This window comes from Sciurus carolinensis, chromosome 1 (genome assembly GCF_902686445.1).
Source record: "Sciurus carolinensis chromosome 1, mSciCar1.2, whole genome shotgun sequence".
NCBI classification, from domain to species: Eukaryota; Metazoa; Chordata; class Mammalia; order Rodentia; family Sciuridae; genus Sciurus; species Sciurus carolinensis.
The window spans coordinates 145237375-145252569 of NC_062213.1; the positions used below are offsets into that span (position 1 = coordinate 145237375).

Consider the following 15195-nt stretch of genomic DNA (forward strand, 5'->3'; position numbering starts at 1 on the left):
GCATTAATTGATGCGCTAAAAGATTTACACATTTTTTTTTTCTAATTCTGTTGGTCCTCTTTTAGAATAACTCAAGGTGTAGAAGAAATTCCAATAGTTTAAGATACAGTTTGACAAAGTATCACCCCTACACTGTCTGTCTGTTTTGGAAATAAAGTTTTTTTTTTTTTAATTTTATTTTTATTGTAAACAACTGGGATACATGTCATTTCTCTGTACATGGAGAAAAGGCATACCATTTGTGTAATCATACATTGACATAGGGAAACTGTGGTATGTATACAATGGAATATTACTCAGCTATAAAGAATAATGAAATTATGGCATTTGCAGGCAAATGGATGAAATTGGAGAATATCATGCTAAGTGAGATAAGCCAATCTCAAAAATTACAAAGGACAAATGATCTCGCTGATAAGCGGATGATGACTCATAATGGAAATAAAGTTTTATTGGGACACATTTGTACCTATTCATTTACATATTTTTTCAGGTGCTTTCACCCTGTAATAGCAGAGTTCAATAGCTGTGACAGAGACCACATGGCTCCTAATCCTAAAACATTTATACCTTATAGAAAAAGGTTACCAATCTCATGTAAGAGAATATAAAGGCTAATAATTATAATGTGATAATAAAAATAACTAATAGTTATTAAAGCTTACTATACATCCTGTAATATCCTAAATTTTATATATATAAAATTTACATATAGAAATAAAAATATAAAAATATAAATAAAATATATAAGCATCTGGCTTGGGATTAAGTGGGGAGCTGAAATTCAGTGTGTGTTTATACTTACTAACTGCATGCCAGCTGCAGAGTTGTATCTAATAGGAGGGAAGAATATTCCCCCCACCATACCACATAGACATAGTCACTAACCATTTATGACCTCATGAGGATGCATATATCCAGGGGAAGACACTAAAATAGGTAGTGTCTTCTATGTTGTTTTTCAGTGGAAGGCACTTTTAAGAATCTTCAAAGAGGAGCTATAAAAGCAAGCTAGGGGTGATCTTGCTGATATGTTTCTTACTTTATGACTGAGGAAACTAGGCATAAGTTAAATTATTTGCCTAAAATAACATTGTAAATGGCACAGCAGATTTCAGTCTAGATGGCTCTTTCATGCATACTGAATGTCACAATCTTTTAGCCACTCTTGTGGGATTGTTGTCAGTGACAATAAAAATGTCAATTTTTAGGTGAGAACTGCACTTCCTAGTATTAATAGCATTCTAAATATATACACTGTGAATAGTATAATCATACCATGGGACTAGCAAGAGTCTTGAACTCTTTCCTCATTAAAAATGTTTGTGTGGCATTCGAAAAAATTGTATGTCTGGAATAAATCTTGGATATAGTAATAGAGCCAGTGAAAGGGTAAAAATATGGGTTTCTGGAATTAAATGATAAAAAAACTCTTGAAGATGTATATCTACTATTTTTTACACAGTCTGTCATTATCCTCTTTTTAATTGATGTGGTAGAAAAATCATTTGTTTTCACAGTACATATTTTAGAGCATAAAACAAGTGATATTAAATTTTGTGATGAATGAAGTAAGTGTATGTGTCTGGCTGTGTATGGTTTGCATAAAAAATGTATGTATTTGACTTTTTGACTTTTCCTACAAGGACATGGTGGAAATGGTTTCTTGAAATTTCAAGATTCTGAAGAAATTACCAACATAGAACTTGCTGATGCTTTTGAACAAATGTGGCAGAAAAGACGGTAATTAGAAAATGACTTATTTTCATGAAATAAATAAATACCTAAATTTTTAGTGATAGATTCATAGTTCTTACTTTATAAAAGTTTAACTTACTTTGATCATTTCTTCCACATTTAAAATTTATATTTGTTGTGCATTGAACTGCATTTTTTAAAGGAAAATCTCAAGGGTTATTACTTATGAAAAAAATTAACCTTTGAAGATCAAATCTCTTGTTATTTAGCATCCTTGTTGGAGGAAAGTCCTTTGTAAGCATTCTTTTAGTTGAAAGTTGTCATATATGTGAGCGTACATGGACTCAAAGTAGCAATAGAACTACTTTTAGCTTGATTGCATTACCTTCTCTTCACATGGCACACGGGAATATGATGCTTACTCATCCCTCAGAGTGTTTAAAATCTAGCATAAGAGAGAATTGTGTGTATAAGTATACTACAAAAATGATCACTTCTGAATAGAATGTATGGAAATGTTGAAGAGGAAACTTTTATTGAGTACTGGTTATGTTTTAGTTAGTGCTTAAATTTATTGGATGCATATATTAGGTGCTGGCACTGTGGTTTTTCATGATTATCTCACTTAATTCAGTAGCAACTCTGTGAGATAAATACAATTATTTCCAGTTTTTACAAATGAGTAAGCTGAGGCACAGATAGATTAAGTAACTTGCTAAACTTCATGCATCTAGTAGTACCAGAGCTAGGATTTATGCCCAAGTGATCTGATCACAGAGCTTGCTCTTAGTTGTTTTAATACTGCCTTTCATAATTTTGGAGGTCTCTGATCCTTATGGTCCTGCAAAGATTTTGTCTCAGAACAGATGTGTCATATTAATTGTACTTTCTGTCATTCTCTTGGACATTGTGGTTCAAGATTCTATATGTCCTTTTTTAGGAACATTATTAGCTGTTTATTTAGAACCCAACATCTGAGGAAAACTCCCCCAAAGCCTACCTACTTCTTACTTTCACCTTCACCAGTTATCTAGCTTTTTGTAAAATAGAGATTTGATTGTGTTATTCTTTCATTTAACAACAAAAGAAAAGAAAAGAAAACACCTCTTTGGTGACTTCCTCAAATGTACAGAATAAGATATAGGCTTCATATGGTATCTTTACAAATGTGGCCCTACCTCATCTTTTTTAAAAATGTAATTCTCTGCATTATCCCAAATTTACTCTTTCTAAACTCTTGTACTTTTTCACATTGGGTGCCTTTTCTTCTGTTGGAATCTCTTCTTTCCCTATTAGATAAAATAGTGGTTACCCTTCGTTGCCCATGCTGGGCATCACCTTTCCCTGGCCTGCTTTTCTTTTCAGTTCCCTCTGTTCCTTTCTCAGCACTCATAGAACACTTTGCTTTGTTAGACTGTAAACTCTTTGAGGTCCGGGATTTTTTATCCCCAGCATAGTGTCAGGGCCTTTGTAGACTCAATATATATTTGTCACACTTACCTCATTTCAATTTAGTTACATTTTAAGCTCTTTGGGTATGGTGACTAAGTCACCTCCCTCCTCCTGACACACATTTTTTTCTGAACCTAACTCAGTTTCTAGGACAGTGTGGGTGCCAAATAAGTGGTTGTTGACTTGAATATTCACTTGGTTTTGAGTCAGGTGACATAGACAATAGAGAAGAATATGAGTTGAGACACAACTACTGCTCCCTGTTTATAGGATTTATATCTTTAACTTTTCAAATGCTAAATGTCTATTAGAGACACTACATTGTTAGCTAATGAAATAATGAAATAGCTAACATAAGACATAAACATCTTATGTTACACAATTATAGTAAAATTTTTTGTATGATTAATAGCATGATTTGTATCAAAGATATTTTCACTTTTCTTTCAGCTACAATGAGCTACTCTTTATTATTGATACTTGTCAGGAGCATCCATGTATGAACGATTTTATTCTCCTAACATAATGGCTCTAGCTAGTAGCCAAGTGGGAGAAGATTCACTCTCGGTATGTGCATTTTCCCAATTTGTAAATGGTAGTGTTTTTGGAATGTGTAACTATTTCTGAAATCACTTGTATAGTTTTAGAATGTACCTATTAGTTTTTATTCTTAGACTTTTTAACACAGAAGAAAATTTAATTATATTTTAAGCATTTGTTACAATGATACTATTAGATATATATTGTGTTTTTTTTTTTTTTTTTCCTTCTCTTTTTCTCTTCATAGCATCAACCTGATCCTGCAGTTGGAGTCCATCTTATGGATAGGTACACATTTTATGTGTTGGAATTTTTGGAAGAAATTAATCCAGCTAGTGAAACTAGTATGTATGACCTTGTAAGTATTCCTTTGATTTGATTATAACACATAGTTATGTTAATGTGAGAAATGAAGTTGCTTATTCTGGACTTCTCTGGGTTACTTTTTCTATTTATGAATTATGACCTGTTAAATTGTTTTAAATCTCCCTTTCTGTTAGTATCTCTCTCTTTACCACAAAAGATCCAAAGCTTCAGTCAAGTTAACTTGTTCCCGAGGTGTTTTCCTGTTTTTATTGATTTACTCATTCTCTTTTCCCTATCAGAAATGTAAATTTTTAAAGATTATCCTTTTGAAATTCTACCTATTCTTCAGGGGTCCAGTCAGATGTATCTCCTCTAGGAAGTCTATTCAAGTGTTTCCTTGTTGGAATTTCTTTTATCTTTTCACAATTTCCTTAGAACTTTATTTCTTTTGTAACAATTATCACAGTCTTTTATTGACCTGAGTGAAAGCCTTTCTATTTAATAGGAAATTCCTAAATGAAAGGAATCTTGTCGTATGTATTTTTATGTGCCCTACAACTTCTACTATAATCTTTTGACATCATTTGTTGAATTTCATTCAAAAATCTTTCCTGACTTTTCTGTGCTGATTATATATTTTTAATTAAATTAGCTTTTAAGTTGCTTTTGAAAAGCAGGAATAATGAAAAGCTTGAAACAACAATTCTAAGCTGAATAAATTACCCTGTGTAGATGACTTTCTGTTCTTGTTTCTTTTAACTTACACCTTACTCATTCATTCACAGATATTTGAGTCTTTGCTAAATGCCAGTTACTGGCTATTCCCCAATGAAATAGGCAGACACATTTCCTGCTTTCATGGAGTTTAGGAATGAAATGGAGACTGAGCAGACAGGGCTCTCTCCTATCCACATCAGCCCAGCACATTTGCATTGATTTTTTAAAATTATATAGAAATGCTTTCTTTGGTAAATTTTCTTTTATGAAGGGGATTCTGCTGCAATATTCTGAAAACCACTACTCTAGGCTGTCAAATTTGATAGATGTACTAACTTCAGTATCATTTATTTTGGTGGCTGTTAAGTCTTGATTTGAAGTTTGAAACAAAACTTAATGACAGTGCTGCTTTAACTTCAAGAAATAATAATCACCTAAATTCCAGTTACTTTAAAAGTTTAGTATTATTTTTGAATTCTATATTGTATATTTTATGTATTGCTTAACATAATCTCAAAAGTTTAAAATATATGTAGTTTATATTTTAAATGTCTAATGGATTTAAAGAGTACTTTTTCCATTGAAATTATATGGGGAAAGAGTAAGGAAACTATTGTTTTTTAATTGTTCATAGTTGCTATTTATTTTTTAATAAATATTCCTTGCTAATATCTCATCTTGCCCTGTCACCATACCAAAAACTATTTATTTTTGATACTGGGGATTGAACCTGGGACCAGCACTCTTATCACTGAGCTACATCCTCAACCCTTTTATTTTATTTTGAAATGGTCTTTCTAAGTTTCCCAGACTGACTTGAAACTCTCCATCCTCCCGCATTGGCCTCCTGAGTAACTGGGACTGTAGGTGTGCATAAATGTGCCCAATTCCATTTAAAGTTTAATGATGACTACTTTAATCTTAATGCAACCAGGATGGCCTATACTCTTGCAGCTTATTAGTATAGTGATTTGATATATCTCTATATCATTTGTGTAATATTATTTTCTATTGGAGTATATGTAACAGTAAAATTTGCTAAGAAACAGCTGTATTTTGAGTACTGTATTAGGTGTTTCAGCAACAGCAAAATTATAGGACTTGATGATTAGCTCCTTAATGTCATCGATAACAGTTGGAGAGCACATTTATAAATTGTTACCTGTCATATGAAGTCTCTGAACCCTCTAGGTATTATTTCCCTTGTGAATATATAACTCTTGCATATGCCTTTATTATACTTTTAGTGTTGCACTACCATTGTTTAGTTTTGTGATATACCCTTCTGCAATTCAAAGGAAGTGTCTTCTTTGTTGTTAATTTTTAAACTTTTTAAATTAATTTTTATTTGATAATATATGTAATAGTGGAATACATTATGATATAATTGTACATGCACTTAACATAATTTGGTTGATTTCATTCCCCATTATCTCCACTTTGGGTCTGACCTTCTTAAATAAAAGATGTAATGCTTATGCATCGTACCGTCCACCGAACCTGGTCTATTTGTAGATGTTCACTGAATATTTATTGAATGAAAGAAAGGATGTTACAACAATGCACATTTATATGGTTCCTTTAAATATAGTGGGATTAGTGAATAAATTTTTTCATGGAGGAGGTAAATTTTCAAATTTGAAGGGAAAGAATTATAGACACTTTAGGGAAATAGAATACCTACAGATGCACAAAAGTTGAAATAACAGATGATTCTTCAATAGTAAATATATAGCCTGTTTGGAGTCAGGAGATTCTGTAAGTAAAGGGGATTAGATTCATGGTGATCATTGTAGAGGCTAAGGAAATCAGATTGATATGAAAACATTCTTAAAGAATGTTTTCATAATAAGTGGAATTATCTTTATTTTAGCAGCAAAGTAGAAGGTAATATTCAGTGTTTCTCAAGTTCATTTGACTACTTTTTAAATTTTCTTCTGCTGTTGTGCCTAATAAAGTCTGTCAAATTGCTCTCACAGGAATGCTCTCAGAGGCATGGTATACCTGGGACTTGTCTTACCTCTGCTTATTTAATCTTTTAGTTTGCTCATTCAACCTTTCATCTGTTGTGTCCTTCCTATTGGACATTTTACCTTTTTGAGCTTCCTTCTTTTTTTCCTTTCTTTGCTTTTAATTTATGTCTTGTTTTCTTCTTTGTTTTTCCTTCTACTTACTGTTTTTCTGAACAGGGAAGGGAAAGATTACTGATAATGTGATGTTAGTCAAATTGCTTAATCTCATTGAGCCTTAAAGTGGAAATATAACTTAACATACCTCAGAGCTATCAGTAGGCTTAAATGAGAGTATTTTCAAATTGTTTATCACATTTCTTGGAACTTGGTGTTTCATAAACTTGATGCTCTGTCCTTCTCTACCTCTCTCCCTTCCTGTTGGTAATTACCTGTGCAACTGATCTTGTCTTCACAGGTGGGAGGTGCTGTGGGTCTGGGCACTTACTGGCAAGCTTGTGATTGTTCTTTCTTATATCCTGTGCTTCACTAAACTAGATTGTTTTATACATCTCTGCAACTGATCCTGTATTAGGAATGTTCTTATTTTCCATCTATAAAAACTACTTTTCTTTCAAATAAAAACTTAAATCTCACAGTATCTTTTTTTCTCATTCTTGAACTTTAAAAAACTCATCCTTTTCTGAAGTAGAACCTGACATTGTTTTTTGTATCCTGTTCTGTTTTATTCTTGTCTAACCAAAGACATAAAACCTTTACAGGGGATTTTATCAATCTTTGTATCCTCTATGGAAGGTAACGGTGGGAACTATATGTAACAGAAATGTTTTATGATTTGCAGAATGAATAATTTATGTGTGTCCTTGATAATCCACTGATGTGGAATATTAGGTATAAGATCAACACAAATTATTGTGGCATCTATGTAAGTGGTGGACCATTTATAATGGTTTTCACATTATATTCTTTGGAGCAATAGAATGTACAGGTGTCTTGGATTTATTTTCATCATTGATAAACAAAGTTAATCGATTTATAAAATGGTGCAAAGTTTCACAGCAAGAGCAAGGGGGTTAAGTAGTGGGGAGGTCACTTGTTACCTACTTGCAATCCAGATCAGCTCTTCTTTCATCTTTTTTACATACTTGACTACCATGTAATATTTTGTTTGAATTTTAAGTTTGAATCAAGGGTCCTGGTTACAAAATTTTGAAAACCATTCTGGTAGGGCGAGCACCCTACTGAAATGGATGTAGAGGTCAACAAATAAACAATTCTGTTTTCATAATGTGAGTATGAGTTCTCCTTGGATTTAGGGGTTCAAAATATACTTTGTAACATATGATTCAAGCAATTGAAACTTTTTTCCCTCTCCATGAACTGCTTCTCTTTTTTCATTGTTCTGATGTCTGTATAGCTGTTTTCTTAGAATTTAATAGGAATAATAAGACTTTCATTCCCCCCCACCCCTAAACTGGGGATTGTACCTGGGGTACACTGGGCTACATTCCCATTCCTTTTTATTTTGAGACAGGGTCTTACTAAATTGAGGCTGGCCTTGAACTTGCTATCCTCCTGCCTCAACCTCTTACATTGATGGGATTATAGACAGGAGGTGCCCAGTGAGATTTAATCTTTAGAACCAATAGCCTCTTTGTATTTGGGGAACTTTTTTTGGGGGGAGGGGTGTTTGTTTTTGTTTTTTTTTGTACCAGGGTTTGAACCTAGGGACCTTAACCACTGAGTCACATCCCCTGTCCTTTTTATTTTACATTTTGGGCAGGGCCTTGGTAAGTTGTTGAGGCTGGCTTTGAACCTGTAATCTTCCTGCCTCAGCCTCCTGAGCCACTGAGATGACAGGTGTGTGCCACCATACATAGCTTGAGGAACTTTAAAGATACATTATGGTTTACTGTATTGTGTAATTGGATTTAATAAAAGTTGTATGTATGTATGCATGTGTTGCATTTATTATTATTATTTTTTTTTCCAGTTTCAAGTATGTCCCAAAAGTCTCTGTGTTTCTACTCCTGGACATCGTACTGATCTCTTTCAGAGGGACCCTAAAAATGTACTGATAACTGATTTTTTTGGGAGCGTACGAAAAGTAGAAATTACAACAGAAACTATTAGTTTGCAAGAGGATTCAGAAATCATGGAAAGCAGGTATTCATCTAAAATTGTTATTTGAATAGTCTAATCTCATGATTTGTGAATTTTTTGAAACATTTACAGAAGAAAGTGTTAGTAGTTTCACATTTCTAATGAATATTCACTTTATATAGGCCATATGCTTTATAGATTTATGGACAAAAGCTTAATAAATATTAGTAGGAAGTTAAGATTGTGATTTGGCTTATGCTGGCATTTTAAAATGCAGTGTTGGTAATAGTGCAGTATGAGACTTGCTAAGCCTAAAATTTTCCCCCTAACTGACCATTATACAGCCATACTTTTCTGTTTATTGGAACTCTTGGTAATTCGTTAGGGAAAGGCATGAGAGAGATATAAACAGATTCTTCCTTTTTGAGGAGTGGATTGCTGTGCATGTATATTTTGTGTGAGAGAGGTTGAAAGAAATTGGTTGACTTTGGGTAAGTGAATTTTAGAAATATTTATAATGTTCTTTTTTGTCCTGAAAGGCAAAATGTCTTATTAAAATTAAATAAATGACTTAATACCCACTTTCTTGAAATACCTAACAATATATTTTGTTAGGTATCGAATTTTTTTTGTTATTGTCTAATGTTATTTATTGTCTCATATTATCATACTCCAGCGAACTTTCCTGCCTTGCCAAATGGCAACATATAATTTCTCACAGTTTTGAACATTTCAAAGATTTCTAGTTGAACTTAGAATGTGGTAGGAATTAATCCAAAAACTAGCACAAAATACTTATTTATGAATATTTAGAATTGATATCGCTACCTGTTCTGGATATTGAAAGCCTTATATTTTTTCTTTTCCAATTTCCTATTGCTGTTGCCTTAAAAAAGTTTTAAGGCAGTAGATTAAGATCCTATAGCAATATTACTTTTATTTTTGTTTAAATAACAACTTTCAATTGCCTTCATAAAAATGGCTAAACTCTAACAAAACTTTGAGTATTATGTCTTTTACCAAATTCATTTTATAATTCCCCTTGAACTTAAGCCTAGAAAAGATAATATTTACCCTTATCTTAACCATCTGAACATTGAATTAATCTCCTTTATAGGCAAGGATCATCTTTATACTTCTGTACTTATTTTCTATTCTCAGTATAATATTAAATATATAGTGATTGATAATGCACATTGTTTCAGTGGAATTCTGTTATATGTTCTGGAAGAATGGAAATTTACCCTTTGGTTTTCTCTGTGTATTAATTTGAAAGCAAAAATTGAGTGAAGACTATCTTAATTTATCTTTGAGGAAAAAATTATTTTAAAAGCTTTAAAGCCAGGCAGCAAGCACTGTTGAATTAGAGCACCCTCTAGTGTTCATAGATAAATATTATTTAGATTGTTTACCAGGTAGTTTCATAACTGTAAGCTGAATATTAGTGGCATGGACCTGTAGTCTCAGCCATTCCAGAGGCTCCATCAGGAGGATTGTTGGACTCCTGATGTAACCTGGAATGGCGTTAGGAGTAACCTGGGCAATATAGTAGACCTCATCTCTTAAAAAAAAAAAAAAATTACTGGTATACTTTATTCAACTAATGTATGAGAATTGGTAGTTCCCATTGTGCTCCCAGGATTTTTTTTACATGAATGTTACAGATATTATCTCATTGTATAAAGGTGATATTTACATGTATCTATGAGTGACAATTGGAAGTTTAAAAAAATTTTTGGTTGTAAATGGACACAATACCTTTATTTTATTTATTATTTGGGTGCACATGCAAGACAAACACACTACCACTGAGCCCCAACCCCAGCCCAGAAGTTTTTTAAATAGTCTTTTTTTCCACACTTTTTATTGGTGTTTTATGGTTGTACATAATAGTGGAATTTGTTGTTATATATTACATGCACATAGTACATGCACACAATATAACAATATAATTTAGCCAGTTTGACTTCCCAGCACTTCACCCTTGCCTTTCTGCCTTCCACCTCCTGGTCTCTTTTTTTTGTTCTACTGATCTTCCTTTCATTTTCGTGAGATACCTTCCTCTTTCTTTTTGTCTCCTTTTTTTCTCTTGCTTCTGCATATGAGAGAAAATATATGATTCATGACCTTCTGAGTTTGGCTTATTTTGCCTAACATAATGTTTTCAAATTCCATTCATTTTCCTGCAAATGACATAATTTTGTTTTCCTTTATGGTGGACTAAAACTCCATTGTGTGTCCATACAACGTTTTCTTTATCTATCCAGCTTTTGTTGGTGGACATCTAGGCTGGTTCCACAGTTTGGCTGTTGTGCATTGTGCTGCTATTAACATGGGAATGCTTGTATCACTGTAGTATGATGACTTTAATTCTTTAGGATTAATACCAAGGAGTGGTATAATTGGTCATATGGTAGTTCTATGTCTAGTCTTTTGAGGGCTCTCTATGCTGATATCCATAGTGGTTATATTAATTTGTGATCCCACCAAAAGTGTGAGAGTATTACTTTTTTTCTACATTCTCTTCAGCATTTATTCTTGTTTGTATTCTTGATGACTGCCATTCTAACTGGTGTGAGATGAAATCTCAGTGTAGTTTTGATTTGCATTTCCCTATAGGCTAATGTTGAAGATTTTTTTGTGTATTTTTAGCCATTTGTTTATCTTCTTTTGAGAAGTCTTTAATTCATTGGCCCATTTATTAATTGGGTTATTTGATTTTTTTTAGTGTTAAGTTTTTTGAGTTATTTACGTATTCTAGATACTAATCCTCTGTCTGAAGAATAGGTAGCAAAGATTTTCTCTCATTCTGTAGATTCTGTCTTCACATTCCTAATTGCCTCCTTTGCTGTGCATGAACTTTTTAATTTGATATCATCTCATTTATTAACTCTTGGCATTATTTCCTGAGTATTAGGGGTCCTATTGAGAAAGTCATTGCCTGTGACTATAAGCTGGAGTGTTGACTATGTGTTTTCTTCTAGGAGTTGCAGTTTCTGTTTTAATTCCTAGTTCTTTGATCCATTTTGAGTTGCTTTTGTGCAGGGTGAGAGATAAAGGTCTAGTTTCATTCTTTTCCACATGGATGACCAGTTTTCCCAGCACCATTTGTCAAGGGCCAGATGACTGTAGATGTGTGGGTTTGTCCCTGTTCTTCTATTCTGAACCATTGGTCTAGTATCTATTTTTACACCAGTACCATGCAGTTTTGTTGCTGTAACTCTGTAGTATAATTTGAAGTCAGGTATTGTGATGCCTCCAGTATTGCTCTTTTGGCTTAGAATTGCTTTGTGTATTCTGGGTCTTTTATTCTTCCAGATGAATTTTAGGACTGTTTTTTCCTAGTTCTGTGAGGAATGTCATTGGTATTTTGATGGGAATTACATTGAATCTGTATATTGTTTTGGTAGTATGGCCATTTTAATAATATTAATTCTGCCTGTGAACATGGAAGTCTTTCCATCTTCTTATGTCTTTTTCAGTTTCTTTCTTCGAAGTTCTCTACTTTTCATTGTAGAGTTCTTTCACCTTCTTGGTTAGATTTATTTCTATTGTGAATAGAATTGCTTTTCTGATTTCTTTCACAGCAGATTCATTGTTGGTATATAGGAAAGGTATTGATTTTTGTATGTATGTTGATTTTTTAATCTGCTACTTTGTCAGACTTAGTTCTAGCAATTTTTTGGTGGAGTGTTTTTTTTTTTTTTTTTAGATCTTTTTGGTAAAGGATCATATCATCTGCAATAGTGATAATTTGACTTCTTCCTTTCCTATTTTTAATCCTTTTTTATTTCCTTCTCTTGCCTAATTGCTCTTGCTAGAATTCCTAATACTATATTAAATAGGAGTGGTGAAAGTGGACATCCTTGTCTTTTTCCAGATTTTTTCCCCATTTATTATGAGATTGGATTTGGGTTTTTCATATACAGGCTTTATGATGTTGGGGTACTTCCCTCTATCCCTGGTTTCTTCAGTGTTTGTGTCTTGAATGGCTGCTGAATTTTGTCAAAGGCTTTCACTGCATGAAAGTTTATTTAGAGAACAGCAGTATTTACCAAAAATCAGGTATCACACACAAAAACCCAACTGTTTTATTAAGGAAGTTGTAGTCTAGAATGTTTATGTATTTTTCATACTTTAGTTTGAAAACACCAATACAATATTTAAAATTGGCAATTATGCTTTAAAAATATTATTTCTACATATATATTAAAGACACAATTCAATCCATTGGTTGAGATTGACCTTTTAAAAAATATTTTGTGTAGTAGTATAGTATACACTACTAATCAGATATTATGGAAGATATTAATACATAAAATTGACAGAAGTAGTTTTATGGAATAGGAATTGTTTAGTGTGTTTTCTGAAACTTAGGTATATTGAGTAAAATAAAGTTACGATGCTACAGTGATTTTGGGATTGCGATTATCTCTACCACACTTATTTAATTTCCTTGGGATGTATAACCCAGAAGTGGTATTGCAGTATTATTCAGTAGCTTTGTTTTTAATTTTTTGAGCACCTTCATAGTATTTTCTGAAATGATTGTACTAATTTACATTCCCACCATCAGTGCTTAAGGGTTCCCTTTCCACTATATCTTTGCATTTTTATTAGTAATCATTTTAACAGGTATGAAGGTTATCTCATTGTCTTTAATTTGTACTGCCTTGATGATTATGATGTTTAGCATTTTTTCATATGCCTGTTGGCCATTTATGTTTCTGAAAAATGTCTGTTTAGATCCTTTATTTATTTTTTGATTGGATGATTTTTTTAAACTATTCAGTATTTAAGTTTTATATTTTGGGCATTAATCTTTTATCAGACATATGGTTTATAAGTATTTTCTTCCATTCTGTAGGTAGTCTCATTGCTCTGTTGATTGCTTTTATTTGCTCTGTAGAAGCTATGCAGCTATGCAGTTTGATGCAATTGCATTTATCTGTTTTTGCTTTTTGTTGCCAGTGCTTTTGTGATCATGTTCAAGAAATCATTGCCAAGACCAGTGTCAAAATGTTTTGTTGTTGTTGTCATTGTTGTTTATTTTAATTCTTCTAGTGGTTTTACAGATCTAAGTCTTTAAGTCTTGAACCTATTTCTAGTTGACTTTTGCCTATTTATTGAAGGCACTGTTTTTTCCTCTCTGTGTTCTTGGTATCTTGTTGAAGATTGGTTGACTGTAAGAGTGTGGATTTATTTCTGAGAGCTCTATTGTGTTCCATTGGTTTGTGTATCTGTTTGTCTACCAGTACCATGCTACTTTCTAGTTTATTTTAAAAAACAGGTCTTATAGTGTTTCCAGCTTTGTTCTTTTTGCTCAAGATTGCCTTGGTTACTATTGGTTATTATTGTCTTGGTTATTTGGGGGTCTTTGTAGTTTCATACAAATTTTAGTATTGATTTTTCTATTTCTGTGAAAAACGTTCTTGGAATTTTGATACAGATTACATTGAATATTTAGATTGCTTTGGATAGTGTTGACATTTTAATAGCACTTTCAAATTCATGAATATGGGATATGTTTTCATTTATATGTGTCTTCAATTTCTTTCATCTCTGTTTTACAGTTTTCAGTGTGCAGATCTTTCACTTTCTTGGTGGAATTTATTCCTAAGCATTTATTTATTTTGATACTTTTGTAAATGAAATTGATTTTTTTACTTCCTTTTCTGGTGTTCATTGATAGTGTTCTGAAGATTTACATCTCTTCTGTTCATGATAAAGCCCAAAGAATAATTCTCATTCCCCATTCTACATTTTACAAAAGACATTGTGATCAACTCAGGTAGGTCAAGTGCCCCTCTGGTCAACTGGGAAGTAATAAGGGTCATATAACACAAAAATGTGACTGCTTGGAACCTACCAAATGCGAGTAAAGTGAACTCCCAGAAATTAACTTGGAACTAGGCAGATACCCTGAAGGATATTTGCATCAATCTCATTTAATCCATATGATAACTTCATGCAGCAGGTGCAGTTTCTCCATTTTATAGATGAGTAAACTGAGATTGAGAAAGGTCAAGAAGTCTGCCTAAAGTCACATATCTAACAAACAGTGATGCAAATATACAAATCCAGGAATGCTCCCTACTTCTAAATATTGTATGTTCCATTTTTATTCTTTCATAATTTACTCTGAACTACTTGACTTGCTTTCATATATTTATTATTTCTAGCTGGTTGTGGTGGCACATGCCTATAGCTAGGGAGCTAGGGAGGCTGAGGCAGGAGGATCACAATTTCAAAGCCAGCCTCAGCAACTTAGTGAGGACCTAAGCAACTCAGCAAGACCCTGCCTCTTAATAAAGTATAAAAAAGGGCTGGGGGTGTTGCTCAGTGGCTAAGGCCCTTGGGTTCAATTTCTGGTACTACCCCTGCCCCAATAATTTCTGTTATTACACAA

At 32.9% G+C, this 15195-nt stretch overlaps 1 protein-coding gene across 1 annotated transcript in view; it reads left to right on the plus strand.

Annotated features, from left to right (window-relative positions):
• The window catches only part of Pigk (phosphatidylinositol glycan anchor biosynthesis class K), a 125742-nt gene that overhangs the window by 49417 nt on the left and 61130 nt on the right, over positions 1–15195 (plus strand). Inside the window, 5 exon segments of the mRNA XM_047517230.1 lie at positions 1633–1743; positions 3601–3632; positions 3635–3717; positions 3938–4048; positions 8677–8849. Of these exon segments, the coding sequence (XP_047373186.1) occupies positions 1633–1743; positions 3601–3632; positions 3635–3717; positions 3938–4048; positions 8677–8849 (510 nt within the window).